We start from the raw sequence: 25,477 nt of genomic DNA on the forward strand, positions 1-25,477 counted from the left end.
TTATTTAAATGTTGAGATAACCAGGACAAATTAGCAAATACAATGTGTGTGTTTTACCTATGGTAACATTGTTTATTTGAAAACTATAGTGGATGGAAATGGAGAAATAGTGTATTTTTTCCCCGCATTTTTCCCTTTAAAATGCACAGATAATAACATAATTACTAAAAGCAAATATCACCCTCACAAAGCATAATTTGTGGCAAAAAAAACAAGCTATAGATCATTTACATCTGATGAGTAGCAATAAAGTTATTGGTGAATGAATGGGAGGAGCGCTGAAATGTGAAAATTGCTCTGGTTTTTAAGCAAAAAACCCTGTGGTGCTGAAGTGGTTAAATCTTTAAAAAAACAACCTTCTAGCCTATTGCATTGTTAGGGGGTGTGGTTATCGATCATGGCAATTGGTGATTCGTTTTATTGATGTGCGGACAACTTCGTTGGAATTGACTGGTTTGTCTTAAGGGGCCCATACACTGGTCGATTTCATCCTATCGATGGATCGGAAATCGATTGCCGATTGATTGGTCGATCTGCGGCCGATTTCTATGGATTTGATCTATCTGACAGGATGGAAAATCTAGGTTGATATGCTCCTGGCAGCAGATCGATGGCCTGTAGAGTTGCATTGGATCTAATGGTGCAATAATGCATTTAGATCGATTTGCAATAGATTTTGTTCTGACATCTATTGGAAATCTGTTCCTAGTGTGTGGCACACGTCAGATTCCTGTCAGATTGCACTTGACAGAAATCTATCCGATAGTCGAATTTGCTGCAAAGTGTATGGCCCCCTTTAGCCACCAGTAATGTTGTTTCCGCGCTGTTGGTCACTTGTTAGCGGCGACTCTTGTAGATCGTGTGTACGGACCTTCATTCAGCACTCCCCGGGGTACAGGAGAGCCGCCATTACTGAATCAGCGTCACATGGAGGGTTATCTCCTCTCCCCGGGGTACAGGAGAGCCGCCATTACTGAATCAGCGTCACATGGAGTGTTATCTCCTCTCCCCGGGGTACAGGAGAGCTGCCATTACTGAATCAGCGTCACATGGAGGGTTATCTCCTCTCCCCGGGGTACAGGAGAGCTGCCATTACTGAATCAGCGTCACATGGAGTGTTATCTCCTCTCCCCGGGGTACAGGAGAGCCGCCACTACTGAATCAGCGTCACATGGAGTGTTATCTCCTCTCCCCGGGGTACAGGAGAGCTGCCATTACTGAATCAGCGTCACATGGAGTGTTATCTCCTCTCCCCGGGGTACAGGAGAGCTGCCATTACTGAATCAGCGTCACATGGAGTGTTATCTCCTTTCCCCGGGGTACAGGAGAGCCGCCATTACTGAATCAGCGTCACATGGAGCGTTATCTCCTCTCCCCGGGGTACAGGAGAGCCGCCATTACTGAATCAGCGTCACATGGAGTGTTATCTCCTCTCCCCGGGGTACAGGAGAGCCGCCATTACTGAATCAGCGTCACATGGAGGGTTATCTCCTCTCCCCGGGGTACAGGAGAGCCGCCATTACTGAATCAGCGTCACATGGAGTGTTATCTCCTCTCCCCGGGGTACAGGAGAGCCGCCATTACTGAATCAGCGTCACATGGAGGGTTATCTCCTCTCCCCGGGGTACAGGAGAGCTGCCATTACTGAATCAGCGTCACATGGAGCGTTATCTCCTCTCCCCGGGGTACAGGAGAGCTGCCATTACTGAATCAGCGTCACATGGAGTGTTATCTCCTCTCCCCGGGGTACAGGAGAGCTTTCATTACTGAATCAGCGTCACATGGAGTGTTATCTCCTCTCCCCGGGGTACAGGAGAGCCGCCATTACTGAATCAGCGGCACATGGAGTGTTATCTCCTCTCCCCGGGGTACAGGAGAGCTGCCATTACTGAATCAGCGTCACATGGAGGGTTATCTCCTCTCCCCGGGGTACAGGAGAGCCGCCATTACTGAATCAGCGTCACATGGAGTGTTATCTCCTCTCCCCGGGGTACAGGAGAGCTGTCATTACTGAATCAGCGTCACATGGAGCGTTATCTCCTCTCCCCGGGGTACAGGAGAGCTTTCATTACTGAATCAGCGTCACATGGAGTGTTATCTCCTCTCCCCGGGGTACAGGAGAGCCGCCATTACTGAATCAGCGTCACATGGAGCGTTATCTCCTCTCCCCGGGGTACAGGAGAGCTTTCATTACTGAATCAGCGTCACATGGAGTGTTATCTCCTCTCCCCGGGGTACAGGAGAGCCGCCATTACTGAATCAGCGGCACATGGAGTGTTATCTCCTCTCCCCGGGGTACAGGAGAGCTGCCATTACTGAATCAGCGTCACATGGAGGGTTATCTCCTCTCCCCGGGGTACAGGAGAGCCGCCATTACTGAATCAGCGTCACATGGAGTGTTATCTCCTCTCCCCGGGGTACAGGAGAGCTGCCATTACTGAATCAGCGTCACATGGAGCGTTATCTCCTCTCCCCGGGGTACAGGAGAGCTGCCATTACTGAATCAGCGGCACATGGAGTGTTATCTCCTCTCCCCGGGGTACAGGAGAGCCGCCATTACTGAATCAGCGGCACATGGAGTGTTATCTCCTCTCCCCGGGGTACAGGAGAGCTGCCATTACTGAATCAGCGTCACATGGAGCGTTATCTCCTCTCCCCGGGGTACAGGAGAGCTGCCATTACTGAATCAGCGTCACATGGAACGTTATCTCCTCTCCCCGGGGTACAGGAGAGCTGTCATTACTGAATCAGTGTCACATGGAGTGTTATCTCCTCTCCCCGGGGTACAGGAGAGCCGCCATTACTGAATCAGTGTCACATGGAGTGTTATCTCCTCTCCCCGGGGTACAGGAGAGCCGCCATTACTGAATCAGTGTCACATGGAGTGTTATCTCCTCTCCCCGGGGTACAGGAGAGCTGCCATTACTGAATCAGCGTCACATGGAGTGTTATCTCCTCTCCCCGGGGTACAGGAGAGCCGCCATTACTGAATCAGTGTCACATGGAGTGTTATCTCCTCTCCCCGGGGTACAGGAGAGCCGCCATTACTGAATCAGTGTCACATGGAGTGTTATCTCCTCTCCCCGGGGTACAGGAGAGCTGCCATTACTGAATCAGCGTCACATGGAGTGTTATCTCCTCTCCCCGGGGTACAGGAGAGCCGCCATTACTGAATCAGCGTCACATGGAGTGTTATCTCCTCTCCCCGGGGTACAGGAGAGCTGCCATTACTGAATCAGCGTCACATGGAGTGTTATCTCCTCTCCCCGGGGTACAGGACAGCCGCCATTACTGAATCAGCGTCACATGGAGTGTTATCTCCTCTCCCCGGGGTACAGGAGAGCCGCCATTACTGAATCAGCGTCACATGGAGTGTTATCTCCTCTCCCCGGGGTACAGGAGAGCCGCCATTACTGAATCAGCGTCACATGGAGTGTTATCTCCTCTCCCCGGGGTACAGGAGAGCTGCCATTACTGAATCAGCGTCACATGGAGTGTTATCTCCTCTCCCCGGGGTACAGGAGAGCTGCCATTACTGAATCAGCGTCACATGGAGTGTTATCTCCTCTCCCCGGGGTACAGGAGAGCTGCCATTATTGAATCAGCGTCACATGGAACGTTATCTCCTCTCCCCGGGGTACAGGAGAGCTGCCATTACTGAATCAGCGTCACATGGAGTGTTATCTCCTCTCCCCGGGGTACAGGAGAGCTGCCATTACTGAATCAGCGTCACATGGAGTGTTATCTCCTCTCCCCGGGGTACAGGAGAGCCACCATTACTGAATCAGTGTCACATGGAGTGTTATCTCCTCTCCCCGGGGTACAGGAGAGCCGCCATTACTGAATCAGCGTCACATGGAGCGTTATCTCCTCTCCCCGGGGTACAGGACAGCCGCCATTACTGAATCAGCGTCACATGGAGGGTTATCTCCTCTCCCCGGGGTACAGGAGAGCCGCCATTACTGAATCAGCGTCACATGGAGTGTTATCTCCTCTCCCCGGGGTACAGGACAGCCGCCATTACTGAATCAGCGTCACATGGCGTGTTATCTCCTCTCCCCGGGGTACAGGAGAGCTGCCATTACTGAATCAGCGTCACATGGAGTGTTATCTCCTCTCCCCGGGGTACAGGAGAACTGCCATTACTGAATCAGCGTCACATGGAGGGTTATCTCCTCTCCCCGGGGTACAGGAGAGCCGCCATTACTGAATCAGCGTCACATGGAGTGTTATCTCCTCTCCCCAGGGTACAGGAGAGCTGCCATTACTGAATCAGCGTCACATGGAGGGTTATCTCCTCTCCCCGGGGTACAGGAGAGCTGCCATTACTGAATCAGTGTCACATGGAGTGTTATCTCCTCTCCCCGGGGTACAGGAGAGCTGCCATTACTGAATCAGCGTCACATGGAGTGTTATCTCCTCTCCCCGGGGTACAGGAGAGCTGCCATTACTGAATCAGCGTCACATGGAGTGTTATCTCCTCTCCCCGGGGTACAGGAGAGCTGCCATTACTGAATCGGCGTCACATGGAGCGTTATCTCCTCTCCCCGGGGTACAGGAGAGCTGCCATTACTGAATCAGCGTCACATGGAGTGTTATCTCCTCTCCCCGAGGTACAGGAGAGCTGCCATTACTGAATCAGCGGCACATGGAGTGTTATCTCCTCTCCCCAGGGTACAGGAGAGCTGCCATTACTGAATCAGTGTCACATGGAGTGTTATCTCCTCTCCCCGGGGTACAGGAGAGCCGCCATTACTGAATCAGCGTCACATGGAGCGTTATCTCCTCTCCCCGGGGTACAGGAGAGCTGCCATTACTGAATCAGCGTCACATGGAGTGTTATCTCCTTTCCCCGGGGTACAGGAGAGCTGCCATTACTGAATCAGCGTCACATGGAGGGTTATCTCCTCTCCCCGGGGTACAGGAGAGCCGCCATTACTGAATCAGCGTCACATGGAGTGTTATCTCCTCTCCCCGGGGTACAGGAGAGCCGCCATTACTGAATCAGCGTCACATGGAGTGTTATCTCCTCTCCCCGGGGTACAGGAGAGCCGCCATTACTGAATCAGCGTCACATGGAGCGTTATCTCCTCTCCCCGGGGTACAGGAGAGCTGCCATTACTGAATCAGCGTCACATGGAGTGTTATCTCCTCTCCCCGGGGTACAGGAGAGCTGCCATTACTGAATCAGCGTCACATGGAGTGTTATCTCCTCTCCCCGGGGTACAGGAGAGCCGCCATTACTGAATCAGCGTCACATGGAGCGTTATCTCCTCTCCCCGGGGTACAGGAGAGCTGCCATTACTGAATCAGCGTCACATGGAGTGTTATCTCCTCTCCCCGGGGTACAGGAGAGCTGCCATTACTGAATCAGCGTCACATGGAGTGTTATCTCCTCTCCCCGGGGTACAGGAGAGCCGCCATTACTGAATCAGTGTCACATGGAGGGTTATCTCCTCTCCCCGGGGTACAGGAGAGCTGCCATTACTGAATCAGCGTCACATGGAGGGTTATCTCCTCTCCCCGGGGTACAGGAGAGCCGCCATTACTGAATCAGCGTCACATGGAGTGTTATCTCCTCTCCCCGGGGTACAGGAGAGCTGCCATTACTGAATCAGCGTCACATGGAGCGTTATCTCCTCTCCCCGGGGTACAGGAGAGCCGCCATTACTGAATCAGCGTCACATGGAGTGTTATCTCCTCTCCCCGGGGTACAGGAGAGCTGCCATTACTGAATCAGCGTCACATGGAGCGTTATCTCCTCTCCCCGGGGTACAGGAGAGCTGCCATTACTGAATCAGCGTCACATGGAGTGTTATCTCCTCTCCCCGGGGTACAGGAGAGCCGCCATTACTGAATCAGCGTCACATGGAGGGTTATCTCCTCTCCCCGGGGTACAGGAGAGCCGCCATTACTGAATCAGCGTCACATTGAGGGTTATCTCCTCTCCCCGGGGTACAGGAGAGCCGCCATTACTGAATCAGCGTCACATGGAGTGTTATCTCCTCTCCCCGGGGTACAGGAGAGCCGCCACTACTGAATCAGCGTCACATGGAGTGTTATCTCCTCTCCCCGGGGTACAGGAGAGCCGCCATTACTGAATCAGCATCACATGGAGTGTTATCTCCTCTCCCCGGGGTACAGGAGAGCCGCCATTACTGAATCAGCATCACATGGAGTGTTATCTCCTCTCCCCGGGGTACAGGAGAGCCGCCACTACTGAATCAGCGTCACATGGAGTGTTATCTCCTCTCCCCGGGGTACAGGAGAGCCGCCATTACTGAATCAGCGTCACATGGAGTGTTATCTCCTCTCCCCGGGGTACAGGAGAGCTGCCATTACTGAATCAGCGTCACATGGAGTGTTATCTCCTCTCCCCGGGGTACAGGAGAGCCGCCATTACTGAATCAGCATCACATGGAGTGTTATCTCCTCTCCCCGGGGTACAGGAGAGCCGCCATTACTGAATCAGCGGCACATGGAGGGTTATCTCCTCTCCCCGGGGTACAGGAGAGCCGCCATTACTGAATCAGCGTCACATGGAGTGTTATCTCCTCTCCCCGGGGTACAGGAGAGCCGCCACTACTGAATCAGCGTCACATGGAGTGTTATCTCCTCTCCCCGGGGTACAGGAGAGCTGCCATTACTGAATCAGCGTCACATGGAGTGTTATCTCCTCTCCCCGGGGTACAGGAGAGCTGTCATTACTGAATCAGCGTCACATGGAGCGTTATCTCCTCTCCCCGGGGTACAGGAGAGCCGCCATTACTGAATCAGCGTCACATGGAGCGTTATCTCCTCTCCCCGGGGTACAGGAGAGCCGCCATTACGGCACATGGAGTGTTATCTCCTCTCCCCGGGGTACAGGAGAGCCGCCATTACTGAATCAGCATCACATGGAGTGTTATCTCCTCTCCCCGGGGTACAGGAGAGCCGCCACTACTGAATCAGCGTCACATGGAGTGTTATCTCCTCTCCCCGGGGTACAGGAGAGCTGCCATTACTGAATCAGCGTCACATGGAGCGTTATCTCCTCTCCCCGGGGTACAGGAGAGCTGTCATTACTGAATCAGCGTCACATGGAGTGTTATCTCCTCTCCCCGGGGTACAGGAGAGCCGCCATTACTGAATCAGCGTCACATGGAGTGTTATCTCCTCTCCCCGGGGTACAGGAGAGCCGCCATTACTGAATCAGCGTCACATGGAGTGTTATCTCCTCTCCCCGGGGTACAGGAGAGCTGCCATTACTGAATCAGTGTCACTTGGAGTGTTATCTCCTCTCCCCAGGGTACAGGAGAGCCGCCATTACTGAATCAGTGTCACATGGAGTGTTATCTCCTCTCCCCGGGGTACAGGAGAGCTGCCATTACTGAATCAGCGTCACATGGAGTGTTATCTCCTCTCCCCGGGGTACAGGAGAGCCGCCATTACTGAATCAGCGTCACATGGAGCGTTATCTCCTCTCCCCGGGGTACAGGAGAGCCGCCATTACTGAATCAGTGTCACATGGAGTGTTATCTCCTCTCCCCGGGGTACAGGAGAGCCGCCATTACTGAATCAGCGTCACATGGAGTGTTATCTCCTCTCCCCGGGGTACAGGAGAGCCGCCATTACTGAATCAGCGTCACATGGAGTGTTATCTCCTCTCCCCGGGGTACAGGAGAGCCGCCATTACTGAATCAGCGTCACATGGAGTGTTATCTCCTCTCCCCGGGGTACAGGAGAGCTGCCATTACTGAATCAGCGTCACATGGAGTGTTATCTCCTCTCCCCGGGGTACAGGAGAGCTGTCATTACTGAATCAGCGTCACATGGAGCGTTATCTCCTCTCCCCGGGGTACAGGAGAGCCGCCATTACTGAATCAGCGTCACATGGAGCGTTATCTCCTCTCCCCGGGGTACAGGAGAGCCGCCATTACGGCACATGGAGTGTTATCTCCTCTCCCCGGGGTACAGGAGAGCCGCCATTACTGAATCAGCATCACATGGAGTGTTATCTCCTCTCCCCGGGGTACAGGAGAGCCGCCACTACTGAATCAGCGTCACATGGAGTGTTATCTCCTCTCCCCGGGGTACAGGAGAGCTGCCATTACTGAATCAGCGTCACATGGAGCGTTATCTCCTCTCCCCGGGGTACAGGAGAGCCGCCATTACTGAATCAGCATCACATGGAGTGTTATCTCCTCTCCCCGGGGTACAGGAGAGCCGCCACTACTGAATCAGCGTCACATGGAGTGTTATCTCCTCTCCCCGGGGTACAGGAGAGCCGCCATTACTGAATCAGCGTCACATGGAGTGTTATCTCCTCTCCCCGGGGTACAGGAGAGCCGCCATTACTGAATCAGCGTCACATGGAGTGTTATCTCCTCTCCCCGGGGTACAGGAGAGCTGCCATTACTGAATCAGCGTCACATGGAGTGTTATCTCCTCTCCCCGGGGTACAGGAGAGCCGCCATTACTGAATCAGCGTCACATGGAGTGTTATCTCCTCTCCCCGGGGTACAGGAGAGCCGCCATTACTGAATCAGCGTCACATGGAGTGTTATCTCCTCTCCCCGGGGTACAGGAGAGCTGCCATTACTGAATCAGTGTCACTTGGAGTGTTATCTCCTCTCCCCAGGGTACAGGAGAGCCGCCATTACTGAATCAGTGTCACATGGAGTGTTATCTCCTCTCCCCGGGGTACAGGAGAGCCGCCATTACTGAATCAGCGTCACATGGAGCGTTATCTCCTCTCCCCGGGGTACAGGAGAGCCGCCATTACTGAATCAGTGTCACATGGAGTGTTATCTCCTCTCCCCGGGGTACAGGAGAGCCGCCATTACTGAATCAGCGTCACATGGAGTGTTATCTCCTCTCCCCGGGGTACAGGAGAGCTGCCATTACTGAATCAGCGTCACATGGAGTGTTATCTCCTCTCCCCGGGGTACAGGAGAGCCGCCATTACTGAATCAGCGTCACATGGAGTGTTATCTCCTCTCCCCGGGGTACAGGAGAGCCGCCATTACTGAATCAGCGTCACATGGAGTGTTATCTCCTCTCCCCGGGGTACAGGAGAGCTGTCATTACTGAATCAGCGTCACATGGAGTGTTATCTCCTCTCCCCGGGGTACAGGAGAGCTGCCATTACTGAATCAGCGTCACATGGAGTGTTATCTCCTCTCCCCGGGGTACAGGAGAGCCGCCATTACTGAATCAGCGTCACATGGAGTGTTATCTCCTCTCCCCGGGGTACAGGAGAGCCGCCATTACTGAATCAGCGTCACATGGAGTGTTATCTCCTCTCCCCGGGGTACAGGAGAGCTGCCATTACTGAATCAGCGTCACATGGAGTGTTATCTCCTCTCCCCGGGGTACAGGAGAGCCGCCATTACTGAATCAGCGTCACATGGAGTGTTATCTCCTCTCCCCGGGGTACAGGAGAGCCGCCATTACTGAATCAGCATCACATGGAGTGTTATCTCCTCTCCCCGGGGTACAGGAGAGCTGTCATTACTGAATCAGCGTCACATGGAGCGTTATCTCCTCTCCCCGGGGTACAGGAGAGCCGCCATTACTGAATCAGCGTCACATGGAGTGTTATCTCCTCTCCCCGGGGTACAGGAGAGCCGCCATTACTGAATCAGCGTCACATGGAGTGTTATCTCCTCTCCCCGGGGTACAGGAGAGCCGCCATTACTGAATCAGCGTCACATGGAGTGTTATCTCCTCTCCCCGCACACCCCGGAGCTGAGAGCTTCCCGTCTCAGGCCCAGCTCCTTTTCATATCGCGGCATCCCATCCAGCGAAATCCTTCAGCAAACACAGGGCCTGCCAAAGCAAACAATAAAGTTCACACAGTGGAACCCCTGAATGGAGTTTGCGGTTTCCAAGTCAGCGTTTAAAAGCGGTGTAATCAGATCGCACCTAATCTGCTCTGTCAGGCCGCTCGCTGCCATATTTACATACCAAATGGTTTTAGGCTACTGTAAAGGGCGCCCCGTGCCAAGAGCCTTTCATTCTCCGCTCGGACAGCTCCTTTCAGCACCCCCCCGACTTATTTACACACGTCTGCCGCTGCTAGCAGCGCTCGCGGCCGCGCACAAGCGTCTGAAGCCTCCTGCAGCCCCCGGGGCGGCCGCGAGCCGTGACCGCTGCCTGATCTCTAAATAAACCCGCTTCCCATTGAAGGACGAGTCCCGTGCAAACACAAGTCTAAATGTTATTCCTGCGCCTTTCTGAAGAGAGAAGTCTCCCTCCAGCCACATCATCCAAAGCAAATAACTCAACTATTTCAGGAGGTTCAAAAATGTGACACAGAAGCAGAAGTCAGATTGTACAAGATAAACCCTGAGCCTCCCTGGCCTGCGCTAAATCAGGTGCTGCCCAATTCCCCACTTCAGACACACGCAGCTAGACCACTATCGCAAAAAGTAGGCAGCTAAATCTGACAGAACCAATCTCCTCATGGGGGATTCTCAGGGTTTTCTTTTGTTTTCAGCAGCAGTTTAACTGCCAAAATAGTAAGATACCAGCCAGCCTTCCTAATCACTTGCACACTATTTTGTCAGTTACACTTTGCAACTGCTGTTCAGTAAATGCTGTTGGAAACAAAGAAAACCCTGAGAATCCTCCATGAGGAGATGGAATGGCCCGAAACCTGATCTGTTCTTTCAGATTTTAACTGCCTCTTTTTTTTTTTTTGCGATAGTGGTCATTTAAAGCGGACCTGAATTCAGAACTTCTCTCTGCTTTAGAAGATAAGCAGTAGCATAATAACTTATAAAGAAAAACATTTATTTGTTACAGCGGACGCAAATCCTGCAATAAATCTGCAATGTGTTTACTTCCTACTTTCGTGGAAGCAGACAGAGGGTTATCATCCTGTGCTTACAAATTAGCTGCTCCTTAACTCACACTACTGAGAGATCAAATTACAGTGGTGATTAGTCACAGATGAGGGGGGATTAGGCAGGCTAAACTCTCTAAATACATACAGGGTGGATTTCTCTGTTTTCTTCTGTCCTGTGCAAGAGTTCAGGTCCACTTTAACCTCCCCGGCGTTCAATTTTCCCAGGATTTCTTTGCAAAAAGTGATAAAATTTATTTTTAAAACTTTTTTTTCCCTGTAACTAGCCAAAATGTGTCAAGCAAGGGTCTAGTATACAGTGCAGGAGAGTATTGATGTGTATGCACGTTTATACTGTTCACAGCATGTTTTTATGGATGGGCATTTCTGTCCATACCGCTGGGGAGGTTAAAGCAGAACTCCACCCTTTTTGTTTTCGATAGAAAGGATAATGATGGCCATACATTAGACGATTTTGCGGGCCGATCGACCTTCTGATTTGATAATTTAATTGAATCTTAGGAAAATCTGTGCCGTAACATGTCTGCCTATTGATATCAGGGTGAAATCGGTGAAAATGATCCGTCAGACATGCTGGAAAAATATTGGTCGCAAGTGCTGGATTGTGCAGCAGTAACGGCGGTCGATATTGTGATGACTGACGGACCCCCAGCCAGTGTCCCCCGAGTGTAAAGTCTGCCCGTGTACAGTGTTTGAAAGTCTCATCTCCCTGCCGGTATAGTTCCGAGCCACCACCTTGTCCGCCTTTACCGGGACCGTCCGTACCACATGGCATCAGACACATGTGACAGCATAGCACAGTGATAGACAAACTTGGCCCTCCAGCTGATAAGGAACTACAAGTCCCACAATGCATTTGCCTTCATGAATCATGACTGTGGCTGTCAGACTTGTAGTTCCTTAACAGCTGGAGAGCCAAGTTTGCCTATCGCTGGCATAGCACATGCCTGTTGCCACGTGGTACAAACGCTAGCGATAAATGCGGACATGGCGGTGACAACGGAGGAGGCCAGGAATTGTGCCGGTGGAGAGGTGAGGCAGCAGCACTCGGCCGACTTCTGAAAGATTTCATGATGGAATCTATCGGCCCACTGTCTGCGGAATATGGGCAGGCAACAGATCCCTTTCTGATCAAATTTGACTGGAGAGAGATCGACCTCATGGTCAGTCTGCCCACGCATACCTTAACTTTATAAATTAATCATTATAAAACCATACTTTTGCCTATTTTTACTTCGTTATCTGACGCCGGTGACACTAGGCAGCCAGTGATTGAGTGATGCTCGCTGCCTGTGAGGAAGGAAGCTGGACAAGTTGCCTAAAGCAACCAGTCAGAGTTCTTGCTTCATCCAACAGCTGAATCCTGATTGGTTACATGCCTTTAGGTCTTGTTTCCTTTGCACCTGTCTCGATACCTCGGATCCCCTGTGAGGGCTGGAAAGGGCACATTGCTTTAAAGGCGGGAATGACCTCTGCTTTGTTGGAAACAACTTTTCCTTCTCCCACGGAATTTTAACTAGCATGCTTGTTGTTTTTGTGTGTCCTGTGTAGACATTACCCAGCGCTGAAGACTTTGGAGCAACTGGAACACTCCTACCTGCCTCAGGTCAGTCACTACCGCTTCTGCCAAGTCATGGTGGAGAACATCCCCAAACTGCGCGAGGAGATCAAAGAGGTGTCCATGTCTGACCTGAAGGACTTCCTGGAGAGCATCCGCAAGCACTCCGAGAGGATCGGCGAGTTCGCCATGAAGCAGGTGAGGAGAAATCTGCATCAGCAGCCCAAGAGTTAGAGAGTAGGGATGGCTCTTATTAGGAGAACTCACGGAGAAGCATGTGATCAGTTTGATCAGCTGATAGATTTGTACGGTTCTGATTTGCCATGATGACTTCCTGGTTTAACACATGATCATGACTAGCAAATCAGAACCTTAAAAATCTTATCAGCTGATCAAACTAATCACATGCTTCTATATGAGTTTTCCTAAGCACGGCCATCCCTATTAGAGAGACAGGGCCTTGCAGCAATTCTCCAAGGCAGAAGGACGCTGGAGCTAGAGATGTTCAGGCACATGCAAATAATTCTGAGTTGATGCTGATTTTATTGTAATTTTATTCCATTAAATGTTTGCAGTTTGGGACCACACCAAACAAACTTGGCAGCTGCGAGCGAGTGAAAACGTTTTGTAACAATTTTTAGCTTGTCGTGTATTTTCCTAAATGTACAGGTAGTCCCCGGTTAATGAACGAGATAGGGACTGTAGGTTCGTTCTTAACCTGAATCTGTTCTTAAAGTGAACCTCCGCACTAAAAATCGACTCAGCAGCACTGAAAAGGCTTGGTGTTTCTTTAACAGTTTCACAGCATCAGAACTTTGTTTCTCTTATACAAGCCTCATTTTTAGCTGCACAGAAGAAAACTGCCCGGGCTTTTTCCCCCTGATGCTGTGCAAAACATGATGGGATTTCTGATGCTGTTGTTCTCTTTCTGCTGTTTTAGTGCAATTTTTTTTTTTGACATTTTGAATTTGACATTTGAAGCCCAGCGTGTGCAGCTGGGAGGGGTAATCAGGACACAGGACAGTTGGAACTGCGTCTCCTGCTCCTTGTCACCTCTTTTCAACCAAAAATATGGCTGCCGCTGCCCCCATGACAAAGATGGCAGCCCCCATGAATCACAAACATTTGCCTGTTCTTTTAAAACAGGGTAGGTAAGAGATTATATTACCTATCTATTCTTATTAACATAACTAATGTAACTTGATAACAGTATGTTTGTTTAGGCTGTAGTTCCCCTTTAAGTCAGAACATTTTGCTATCTCTGCCCCTTGCAGCTCCTCTGTGCCCCGCTGTGCCTCTAGTGTCCCCCTCTGTGTCACCTCTGCCCTTTGTACCTTCTTTATACAAGTTAAAAAGCCATTTTTCCTTTGAATTTTTTTTAAATCGATTTTCTCAAAAACTACAAGTCCAATTTGAATTTTTTTTTTTTACTTGTTCCCATGGAAACACAGAATCCATGCCGTTCGTATCGGCGGGTCGTTCGTAAGTCGGGGACTACCTGTATTACAAAACTTCTTGCTGCAGGTTTACGCTGGAGACGGCTAGTGCTTAGCTGTTCACTAAAGGTGGCCATGCACTTATCAATTTTATTTTTCCGTCGCAATCCCAACGCTTTGATCAAATCTGCTGGAAATCAATTTTACAACATGCTGGCCCAGTCGATCGTGCCGGATAGAAGAGATTGATCAACAGTGGTACATCGGTGACCCATAGCGTTGCTCTACATTGAACAGTGCAACTCCATAGACTTTTTTCATAGAATTCATGCTAAAAAAAAATCTATTAACCCATTAGCCGTTGTAAAGGAATTATGTTATTTGAGATAAGTGCACAGCTTTTGAGCTCAGCCAGCAGAAATCGTTCTGTAAATTCTGGGAATGCTTTGATGTCTTTGCTAGCAGAGGATATAGAAACTGAGTACAAGTCCTCTGTTATTGTCTCAAACTGCCCCCTAGTGACAAGTGGCCATAAATACACATTACAGCAGTACTAATTAGTAGCAAGGAAACTTAACAAAAAAAAATGTGCTAAAACTGGCCAGGAGCTCTTGAAAGCTTCTAAATAAATTTGCTGCTAAAGGGTTAAAAATCTATATGCAGTGTGTTGAGGTATTCAATTAGATTGATCAAACTATGATCTGAGAGGGATCTGTCTTTCGGTCACTGTACAAGTTGATCAGTATATGGCTCCCTTTAGGGCCACCTCGCCTGGCTCTGTCCCATCTGTGTCTGCCGCTGGCTGCAGGCTCCATCCTTATACGCACTCCCACGTGTATGTGGTGTAATGTGGGCACATGTTGTTAAGTCACACACTTGCCCACGTACAGTGGTGTGAAAAACTATTTGCCCCCTTCCTGATTTCTTATTCTTTTGCATGTTTGTCACACTTAAATCTTTCTGCTCATCAAAAACCGTTAACTATTAGTCCAAGATAACATAATTGAACACAAAATGCAGTTTTAAATGATGGTTTTTATTATTTAGTGAGAAAAAAACCCTCCAAATCTACATGGCCCTGTGTGAAAAAGTGATTGCCCCCCTTGTTAAAAAATAACTTAACTGTGGTTTATCACACCTGAGTTCAATTTCTGTAGTCACCCCCAGGCCTGATTACTGCCACACCTGTTTCAATCAAGAGATCACTTAAATAGGAGCTATCTGACACAGAGAAGTAGACCAAAAGCACCTCAAAAGCTAGACATCATGCCAAGATCCAAAGAAATTCAGGAACAAATGAGAACAAAGTACTGTAATTGAGATCTATCAGTCTGGTAAAGGTTATAAAGCCATTTCTAAAGCTTTGGGACTCCAGCGAACCACAGTGAGAGCCATTATCCACAAATGGCAAAAACATGGAACAGTGATGAACCTTCCCAGGAGTGGCTGGCCGACCAAAATTACCCTAAGAGCGCAGAGAAAACTCATCCGAGAGGCCACAAAAGACCCCAGGACAACATCTAAAGAACTGCAGGCCTCACTTGCCTCAATTAAGGTAATTGTTCATGACTCCACCATAAGAAAGAGACTGGGCAAAAACGGTCTGCATGGCAGATATCCAAGGCGCAAACCACTTTTAAGCAAAAAGAACATTAAGGCTCGTCTCAATTTTGCTAAAAAAAACATCTCAATGATTGGCAAGACTTTTGGGAAAATACCTTGTGGACCGACGAGACAAAAGTTGAACTTTTTGGAAGGTGCGTGTCCCGTTACAGCTGGCATAGAAGTAACACAGCATTTCAACAAAAGAACATCAAACCAACAGTAAAATATGGTGGTGGTAGTGTCATGGTCTGGGGTTGTTTTGCTGCTTCAGGACCTGGAAGGCTTGCTGTGATAGATGGAACCATGAATTCTACTGTCTACCAAAAAATCCTGAAGGAGAATGTCCGGCCATCTGTTTGTCAACTCAAGCTGAAGCGATCTTGGGTGCTGCAGCAGGACAATGACCCAAAACACACCAGCAAATCCACCTCTGAATGGCTGAAGAAAAACAAAATGAAGACTTTGGAGTGGCCTAGTCAAAGTCCTGACCTGAATCCTATTGAGATGTTGTGGCATGACCTTAAAAAGGTGGTTCATGCTAGAAAACCCTCAAATAAAGCTGAATTACAACAATTCTGCAAAGATGAGTGGGCCAAAATTCCTCCAGAGCGCTGTAAAAGACTCGTTGCAAGTTATCACAAACGCTTGATTGCAGTTATTGCTGCTAAGGGTGGCCCAACCAGTTATTAGGTTCAGGGGGCAATTTCTTTTTCACACAGGGCCATGTAGGTTTTGAGTTATTTTTCTTACTAAATAATAAAAACCATCATTTAAAACTGCATTTTGTGTTCAATGATGTTATCTTTGACTAATAGTTAACGGCTTTTGATGAGCAGAAACATTTAAGTGCGACAAACATGCAAAAGAATAAGAAATCAGGAAGGGGGCAAATAGTTTTTCACACCACTGTATATGCCTGCAACCATGTGAGGCGCATGTAATTGGATGGAGCACGTAGCACATTTTACATTAGGGGAGGCGGGGGGGGGGGGGGGACGACGACACCCCATTTGTCGCTCATCCCTGTATCGCACACAGTTGCCACCGCACACCCAATCGAGCATGTTGGCCCTACATCTTGAAGCATGTCCAATCAATACATGTGACCAATTTCGGCCCAAAATTGGTCGCATCGTCGTTCAGGCATGCTCTTGGCGGCACCAATTTTCATCCGATAATAATAGAATGGGATGATCAGTTGGCCGCCAAGTCGCCTGATGTATGGCCACCTTTGGGACAGCTTGTGCGGGCCTTTCCAGCCTGACACAGAGCTGGATTTTTAAGATGGGAAAAATACAGGACCAATAACCGCCTCAGCCAGCCAAGACCTCACTGCTCCAGAATGTGAATTACTGAAGACCCTCACCGATTGGTTCTTTTGAACTTCTCCTCGACAACCCAGTTGGAACTCGCACGATTTCCTCTGCTCACATTCACTGCGGCTGCCTCTTCTCATTTTCCCCATGGCTGGAACTCTCCTGACACTCGGGACATTCCGTTTCAGAGATTTTATAGACTGACACGAGTCTTTATGAAGCAGCCCTTTGCCTGTTGTAGTGCTTGGCACGTGTTCCGCCAGTAGGGCGGCCCTGAAGGAAAGGCCTTTGTGTCACCCTACAGTCTGAATGAAGCAGATGAAGGCTTCGCGCGTCAGAGCCAAGAATAACCAGGAGTCAGACCTGCAGCTTGTGCTTGTCTTGTGCAGCTGGGAGCCGCCCCCTCCGCCGCTGACGCCTCGTGACATAATCTGTCAGTGCGGATACTTCGTAGCCAAGCGAGCCCAGCGTTCCCGGCCTTATCATTTATTTATTTTCTCAGCTTCGCTTCTACTTTTCTTGGCCGCCGCGAGCTTCTCCCTCTCCAGATACAACACGGGTGTCACGCATGTTATAATCTCAGCGATTCGGCCCTAATCAGGAACATGAGGTCCTGAAAGATAATCTGCTAATTGGCCGGCCCTGCGTTAAGGTGTGACTTTCCTTTCTTTTTCTCCTTCGCCGAGGTCAGAGGAGATGCGAGCTCGTCCGCTGAGCGGTCTTCTCGTGTCATTCCTGGCAGGGCCGTTGTTAAAGAGGAACTCCAGTGAGAATAACATAATGAACAAAAGTGCTTCATTTTTACAATAATTATGTATAAATGATTTAGTCAGTGTTTGCCCATTGTAAAATCTTTCCTCTCCCTGATTTACATTCTGACATTTATCAGTTAGCGACATTTTTACTGCTGGCAGGTGATGTCAGTAGAAGTAGCTGCTGCTTGCTTTTTTGGCAGTTGGAAACAGCTGTTATTTCCCACAATGCAACAAGGCCCCTCAGTGTGATGTCAGCACCATGGTCCTGACATCACACTGTGGGAGGGGTTTCACCGCAATATCAGCCATACAGAGCCCCCTGATGATCCGTTTGAGAAAAGGAACAGATTTCTCATGGGAAAGGGGGGGGGGGGTATCAGCTACTGATTGGGATGAAGTTCAGTTCTTGGTTACGCTTTCTCTTTGTCTATATGCCGGCACACACCTAAGCATGCCATCCCAGAGCTTTACTGACGAGCTGAAGGAGCTTACGGCAGGCCCTGTGGGTAGGATCTGCTGCTGATGATTGCCTTTGGGTGTGTACACAAATTCAGTTTTGATTGGCCAATTGTTAGCCAATGTTACCACTTCTCGTGTAGTAGGAGAGCTTATCTACGCAATCAGAAAAATTGCACAAAAACATTGAAAGCTTTATTGTTTTCCCCCGAGAACTCTGATTGAATTTCCCATTTTTATTTGATAATAGAAGATTGGGAGTGTTGAATTTTTCTGATCAATTTCTATGAAAATTGACTGGTGTGAAGTAAATTGACAATTTCTTAATGTACAGAGCAACTAATATATATATATATATATATATATATATATATATATATATATATATATATATATATATATATATATATATATATATATATATATATATATATAATTTTTTTTTTTTTTTTTTTTTAAATAATTGCCTATCGCTGTTTCGGGGCAGGCAGGGCAAACTTAGGTCTGACAATCCCTGTTCTTGGACACTCAGGGCAAATGCAGGTCTGCCAATCCCTGTTCCCGGACACTGGGGGCAAATGCAGGTCTGCCAATCCCTGTTCCTGGACACTCAGGGCAAATGCAGGTCTGCCAATCCCTGTTCCTGGACACTCAGGGCAAATGCAGGTCTGCCAATCCCTGTTCCTGGACACTCAGGGCAAATGCAGGTCTGCCAATCCCTGTTCCTGGACACTCAGGGCAAATGCAGGTCTGCCAATCCCTGTTCCTGGACACTCCGGGCAAATGCAGGTCTGCCAATCCCTGTTCCTGGACACTCGGGGCAAATGCCGGTCTGCCAATCCCTGTTCCTGGACACTCAGGGCAAATGCAGGTCTGCCAATCCCTGTTCCTGGACACTCAGGGCAAATGCAGGTCTGCCAATCCCTGTTCCTGGACACTCAGGCACTCAGGTCAAATGCAGGTCTGCCAATCCCTGTTCCTGGACAGTTGGGGCAAATTTAGGTCTGCCAATCCCCTGTTCCTGGACACTCAGGGCAAATGCAGGTCTGCCAATCCCTGTTCCTGGACACTCAGGGCAAATGCAGGTCTGACAATCCCTGTTCTTGGACAGTTGGGGCAAATTTAGGTCTGCCAATCCCTGTTCCTGGACACTCAGGTCAAATGCAGGTCTGCCAATCCCTGTTCCTGGACACTCAGGGCAAATGCAGGTCTGCCAATCCCTGTTCCTGGACACTCAGGGCAAATGCAGGTCTGCCAATCCCTGTTCCTGGACACTCAGGGCAAATGCAGGTCTGCCAATCCCTGTTCCTGGACACTCAGGTCAAATGCAGGTCTGCCAATCCCTGTTCCTGGACACTCAGGTCAAATGCAGGTCTGCCAATCCCTGTTCCTGGACACCCAGGGCAAATGCAGGTCTGCCAATCCCTGTTCCTGGACACTCAGGTCAAATGCAGGTCTGCCAATCCCTGTTCCTGGACACTCAGGTCAAATGCAGGTCTGCCAATCCCTGTTCCTGGACACTCAGGGCAAATGCAGGTCTGCCAATCCCTGTTCCTGGACACTCAGGGCAAATGCAGGTCTGCCAATTCCTGTTCCTGGACACTCAGGTTAAATGCAGGTCTGCCAATCCCTGTTCCTGGACACTCAGGTCAAATGCAGGTCTGTCAATCCCTGTTCCTGGACACTCAGGGCAAATGCAGGTCTGCCAATCCCTGTTCCTGGACACTCAGGGCAAATGCAGGTCTGCCAATCCCTGTTCCCGGACACTGGGGGCAAATGCAGGTCTGCCAATCCCTGTTCCCGGACACTGGGGGCAAATGCAGGTCTGCCAATCCCTGTTCCTGGACACTCAGGTCAAATGCAGGTCTGCCAATCCCTGTTCCTGGACACTCAGGTCAAATGCAGGTCTGCCAATCCCTGTTCCTGGACACCCAGGGCAAATGCAGGTCTGCCAATCCCTGTTCCTGGACACTCAGGTCAAATGCAGGTCTGCCAATCCCTGTTCCTGGACACTCAGGTCAAATGCAGGTCTGCCAATCCCTGTTCCTGGACACTCAGGTCAAATGCAGGTCTGCCAATCCCTGTTCCTGGACACTCAGGGCAAATGCAGGTCTGCCAATCCCTGTTCCTGGACACTCAGGGCAAATGCAGGTCTGCCAATTCCTGTTCCTGGACACTCAGGTCAAATGCAGGTCTGCCAATCCCTGTTCCTGGACACTCAGGTTAAATGCAGGTCTGCCAATCCCTGTTCCTGGACACTCAGGTCAAATGCAGGTCTGCCAATCCCTGTTCCTGGACACTGGGGGCAAATGCAGGTCTGCCAATCCCTGTTCCTGGACACTCAGGGCAAATGCAGGTCTGCCAATCCCTGTTCCTGGACACTCAGGGCAAATGCAGGTCTGCCAATCCCTGTTCCCGGACACTGGGGGCAAATGCAGGTCTGCCAATCCCTGTTCCCGGACACTGGGGGCAAATGCAGGTCTGCCAATCCCTGTTCCTGGACACTCGGGGCAAATGCAGGTCTGCCAATCCCTGTTCCTGGACACTGGGGGCAAATGCAGGTCTGCCAATCCCTGTTCCTGGAGACTCAGGGCAAATGCAGGTCTGCCAATCCCTGTCCCTGGACACTCAGGGCAAATGCAGGTCTGCCAATCCCTGTTCCTGGACACTGGGGGCAAATGCAGGTCTGCCAATCCCTGTTCCTGGACACTCAGGTCAAATGCAGGTCTGCCAATCCCTGTTCCTGGACACTCAGGGCAAATGCAGGTCTGCCAATCCCTGTTCCTGGACACTCAGGGCAAATGCAGGTCTGCCAATTCCTGTTCCTGGACACTCAGGTTAAATGCAGGTCTGCCAATCCCTGTTCCTGGACACTCAGGTCAAATTCAGGTCTGCCAATCCCTGTTCCTGGACACTGGGGGCAAATGCAGGTCTGCCAATCCCTGTTCCTGGACACTCAGGGCAAATGCAGGTCTGCCAATCCCTGTTCCTGGACACTCAGGGCAAATGCAGGTCTGCCAATCCCTGTTCCCGGACACTGGGGGCAAATGCAGGTCTGCCAATCCCTGTTCCCGGACACTGGGGGCAAATGCAGGTCTGCCAATCCCTGTTCCTGGACACTCAGGTCAAATGCAGGTCTGCCAATCCCTGTTCCTGGACACTCAGGTCAAATGCAGGTCTGCCAATCCCTGTTCCTGGACACCCAGGGCAAATGCAGGTCTGCCAATCCCTGTTCCTGGACACTCAGGTCAAATGCAGGTCTGCCAATCCCTGTTCCTGGACACTCAGGTCAAATGCAGGTCTGCCAATCCCTGTTCCTGGACACTCAGGTCAAATGCAGGTCTGCCAATCCCTGTTCCTGGACACTCAGGGCAAATGCAGGTCTGCCAATCCCTGTTCCTGGACACTCAGGGCAAATGCAGGTCTGCCAATTCCTGTTCCTGGACACTCAGGTCAAATGCAGGTCTGCCAATCCCTGTTCCTGGACACTCAGGTTAAATGCAGGTCTGCCAATCCCTGTTCCTGGACACTCAGGTCAAATGCAGGTCTGCCAATCCCTGTTCCTGGACACTGGGGGCAAATGCAGGTCTGCCAATCCCTGTTCCTGGACACTCAGGGCAAATGCAGGTCTGCCAATCCCTGTTCCTGGACACTCAGGGCAAATGCGGGTCTGCCAATCCCTGTTCCCGGACACTGGGGGCAAATGCAGGTCTGCCAATCCCTGTTCCCGGACACTGGGGGCAAATGCAGGTCTGCCAATCCCTGTTCCTGGACACTCAGGGCAAATGCAGGTCTGCCAATCCCTGTTCCTGGACACTGGGGGCAAATGCAGGTCTGCCAATCCCTGTTCCTGGAGACTCAGGGCAAATGCAGGTCTGCCAATCCCTGTCCCTGGACACTCAGGGCAAATGCAGGTCTGCCAATCCCTGTTCCTGGACACTGGGGGCAAATGCAGGTCTGCCAATCCCTGTTCCTGGACACTCAGGGCAAATGCAGGTCTGCCAATCCCTGTTCCCGGACACTGGGGGCAAATGCAGGTCTGCCAATCCCTGTTCCTGGACACTCAGGGCAAATGCAGGTCTGCCAATTCCTGTTCCTGGACACTCAGGGCAAATGCAGGTCTGCCAATCCCTGTTTGTGGGCAGGTGGGGCAAATGCATGTCTGCCAATCCCTTTTTCGGGGCAGTGGGGGCAAATGCAGGTCTGCCAATTCATGTTTCCGGACACTGGGGGCAAATGCAGGTCTGCCAATCCCTGTTCCGAGGCATTTTGGGCAAATGCAGGTCTTCCAATGTCTGTTCCGGGGCATTCGGGGCAAATGCAGGTCTGCCAATTCATGTTTCTGAACACTGGGGGCAAATGCAGGTCTGCCAATCCCTGTTCCTGGACAGGCGGGGCAAATGCAGGTCTGCCAATCCCCTTTTCTGGGTCATTCGGGGCAAATGCAGGTCTGCCAATCCCTGTTCCGGAGAATTCGGGGCAAATGCAGGTCTGCCAATCCCTGTTCCCGGACACTGGGGGCAAGTGCAGGTCTGCCAATCCCTTTTTCTGGGTCATTCGGGGCAAATGCAGGTCTGCCAATCCCTGTTTGTGGGCAGGTGAGGCAAATGCATGTTTGCCAATCCCTTTTTCGGGGCAGTTAGGGCAACTGCAGGCAGGGCTGTGAAGTCGGAGTCAGGGCAATTTTGGTTGCCCGGAGTTGGAGTCGGGAAAAAATACTCCGACTCCTAATAAATTTAAACTGTAATTAAAATAGAAAATATGATAAAATGTTCTATTTCTCAGATAATAGTCATTAAAAATAATGTATATATACAGTATATATACAGTAATAGCTGTGCTGTATACATACACAAAAATGAAATAAACCAATCAAAATTAGTTACTTGTGCTGCTTCATTAAAGCAGTCCCCGTCAGATATACAGTCAGATATACACATCTGATTGTGACTGTATATATGATGTGTACACAGGAATCTCTTATATATACTAAATAACATATATGCTGTAAGAATAAAGCCTGATATGTAGCTGTGTCACTAATAGAGATGGTCAACGAGATGGAAATAATTCTGCGTTGATTCTGATTTATGCAAATGTATGCACTCCCTTTGCTCATGAAATCAAATAATTTGATATGTTGTTAAAATTTGGTTTGGGGACTATGAATTAAATGGTACCTGAGAAGGATGAAAAGAAAAGTTTCATACATACCTGGGGCTTCTTCCAGCCCCCTTCAGGCTAATCAGTCCCTCGCTGTCCACCTCCACCACTCGGATCTTCTGCTATGAGTCCTGGTAATTCAGCCAGTCAGCGCAGTCCGGCCGCATGCCGCTCCTACAGCCAGGAGCGTTCTGCACCTGCGCAATAGTGCTGCACAGGTGTAGTACGCTCCCGGCGGCGGAGTGTATGCATGCGCACTACGCCCGACTGGCTCAAGTACCTGGACTCATAGCAGAAGATCCAGGTGGCGGAGGACGACAGCGAGGGACTGATTATCCTGAAGGGGGCTGGAGGAAGCCCCAGGTATGTATAAAACTTTAATTTCATCTGTCTCAGGTTTACTTTGTTACACAGTAGTACTATACTCTACATATGCACTCCCCACAGAGCTGCAGGGAATCCACTGAGAATGTTGTGCACATTGAACAGAGAGGTGTTGTCTGTCACCCATAAACCTTGTTCAGATTGTACATGAAGAATGTGTAATAGAGGAAGAATCTCCTCATTCCCCTGCAGAGTACCTGCACATCACTCTTACATGTACCCACACTTACATTGCCTAGGACCTGATGTTCTTTGTTCCGGTCTGTACCTTTTACAAGTATTCTTACCAAGGACTAGTTTTAGTCTATGACTAAAGGGAATAAATATAGTAGTCTCCATATGCTTCTCACTTCAGTTGTCTTTTAAAATTCCTAAGCGTTGGCAGTTATGAGACAAATTTCACGTTACATACTTTCAATCAACAAGATTGTAATATGCAAATTAGCGGAGTCGGAGTCGAGGAGTCTGAGTCGGTGGAATCCTAAACTGAGGAGTCGGAATCGGTGGATTTTTGTACCGACTCCCCAGCCCTGACTGCAGGTCTGTCATTTCCTGTTCCTGGGCAGTCAGTGCACAGACAGGTCTTCCAATCCATGTTCCAGGGAACAGACTGGTCTGCCTATGCTTGTCACTAGACAGTCGGGTGCAGAGCGGAGCCATGAGATGCAGCCAGGCTATGCAAATGTCTGCCTATGCTTGTCCCGGGGCAGAGCAGAACTGTGAGATGCAGCTAGGCTATACAAATGTCTGCCTATGCTTGTCCCGGGGCAGAGCAGAACTGTGAGATGCAGCTAGGCTATACAAATGTCTGCCTATGCTTGTCCCGGGGCAGAGCAGAACTGTGAGATGCAGTTAGGCTATACAAATGTCTGCCTATGCTTGTCCCGGGGCAGAGCAGAACTGTGAGATGCAGCTAGGCTATACAAGTTCTATCTATGCTTGTTCCAGTGCAGTGAGTTGCTGTCAGGCTATGCGCAGGTCTGCCTTTGCTTGTTTTGCGGTGCAGTGAGTTGCAGTCAGGCTATGCGCAGGTCTGCCTATGCTTGTTCCGGGGCAGTGAGATGCAGCCAGGCTCTACACAGGTCTGCATATGCTTGTTCCGGGGCAGTGAGATGCAGCCAGGCTATGCGCGGAGTCTCAGGGAAGTAGAATGAGTTTCATATGCTGCACTTTTCACCGGCAGGGGAAATATTTACACAATCGGGCTGCCTTTATTTTGCGGCTGAGTGTTGTGTGACCCCGGCGGTAATGTATTCCCTCCCTGCACCCTCAGCATAGGGTTAACAAGGCCCTAAACTGTGCCTCGGAAATGCGGTCAGCAGCTCATATGGAAGCTGTTTATCCTCTGTATATATTTTATACTTAATTCCTTTCCGAGGGGTATTGCTTGCCTCTAATGTTTCCACCCCAGACGGCAGAAACCCGCATGCATTCCTCTGAATGTCAGCCATTCCTCTCCTTCCTGCCAGACTCGCACTACAGCCCCGACCTTTATCCACCCCCCTCTATCGGGTCCTGGCTGCCAAAGAGGCCCTGTCACCAAAGCCCCACCCCTTGTGGAGCAGTGGGACACATGACGGTTGTTGGTTGTTTAACTGCAGTCAGTGGCCAGAACCCCCTTCAAGGGGGGAGCCGTGCTGGACCTTCCACCTGCGTACCGCCAGGATCCACAGAGTCAAGCAATTGATTGAAGTCTGCACTAGGGTTGCAACGGTATGAATATCCACGGTATGATAACAGTCTAAAAAATGACCACGGTATGACAGTATTACACAATTATTTGGACCCGGGCCTCCCACTTACATTCAATTATGTGCCCCCCGCCACCCCAGTATGGTAGCCAGATGTGCCCCACTCCCTCAGCCTACATATGAGGAAGTAAGCAGTACACGTGCGATGGATGGAGGCAAAGTGAGTATTTGTTTACCCCCCACCGCTGTTTGTGCGCCAGCTGC

At 50.1% G+C, this 25,477-nt stretch overlaps 1 protein-coding gene across 3 annotated transcripts in view; it reads left to right on the forward strand.

The window, feature by feature from the left end:
* Positions 1-25,477, forward strand: part of EXOC6B (exocyst complex component 6B) — a 416,257-nt gene that overhangs the window by 108,133 nt on the left and 282,647 nt on the right. For all 3 annotated transcript variants that reach the window (XM_068274255.1, XM_068274264.1, XM_068274274.1), the window contains exon 6: positions 12,401-12,605. In XM_068274255.1, coding sequence (XP_068130356.1) covers positions 12,401-12,605 — 205 coding nt within the window. The remainder of the gene's footprint in view (positions 1-12,400; positions 12,606-25,477) is intronic.

Source organism: Hyperolius riggenbachi, chromosome 1, assembly GCF_040937935.1.
Source record: "Hyperolius riggenbachi isolate aHypRig1 chromosome 1, aHypRig1.pri, whole genome shotgun sequence".
NCBI lineage: Eukaryota > Metazoa > Chordata > Amphibia > Anura > Hyperoliidae > Hyperolius > Hyperolius riggenbachi.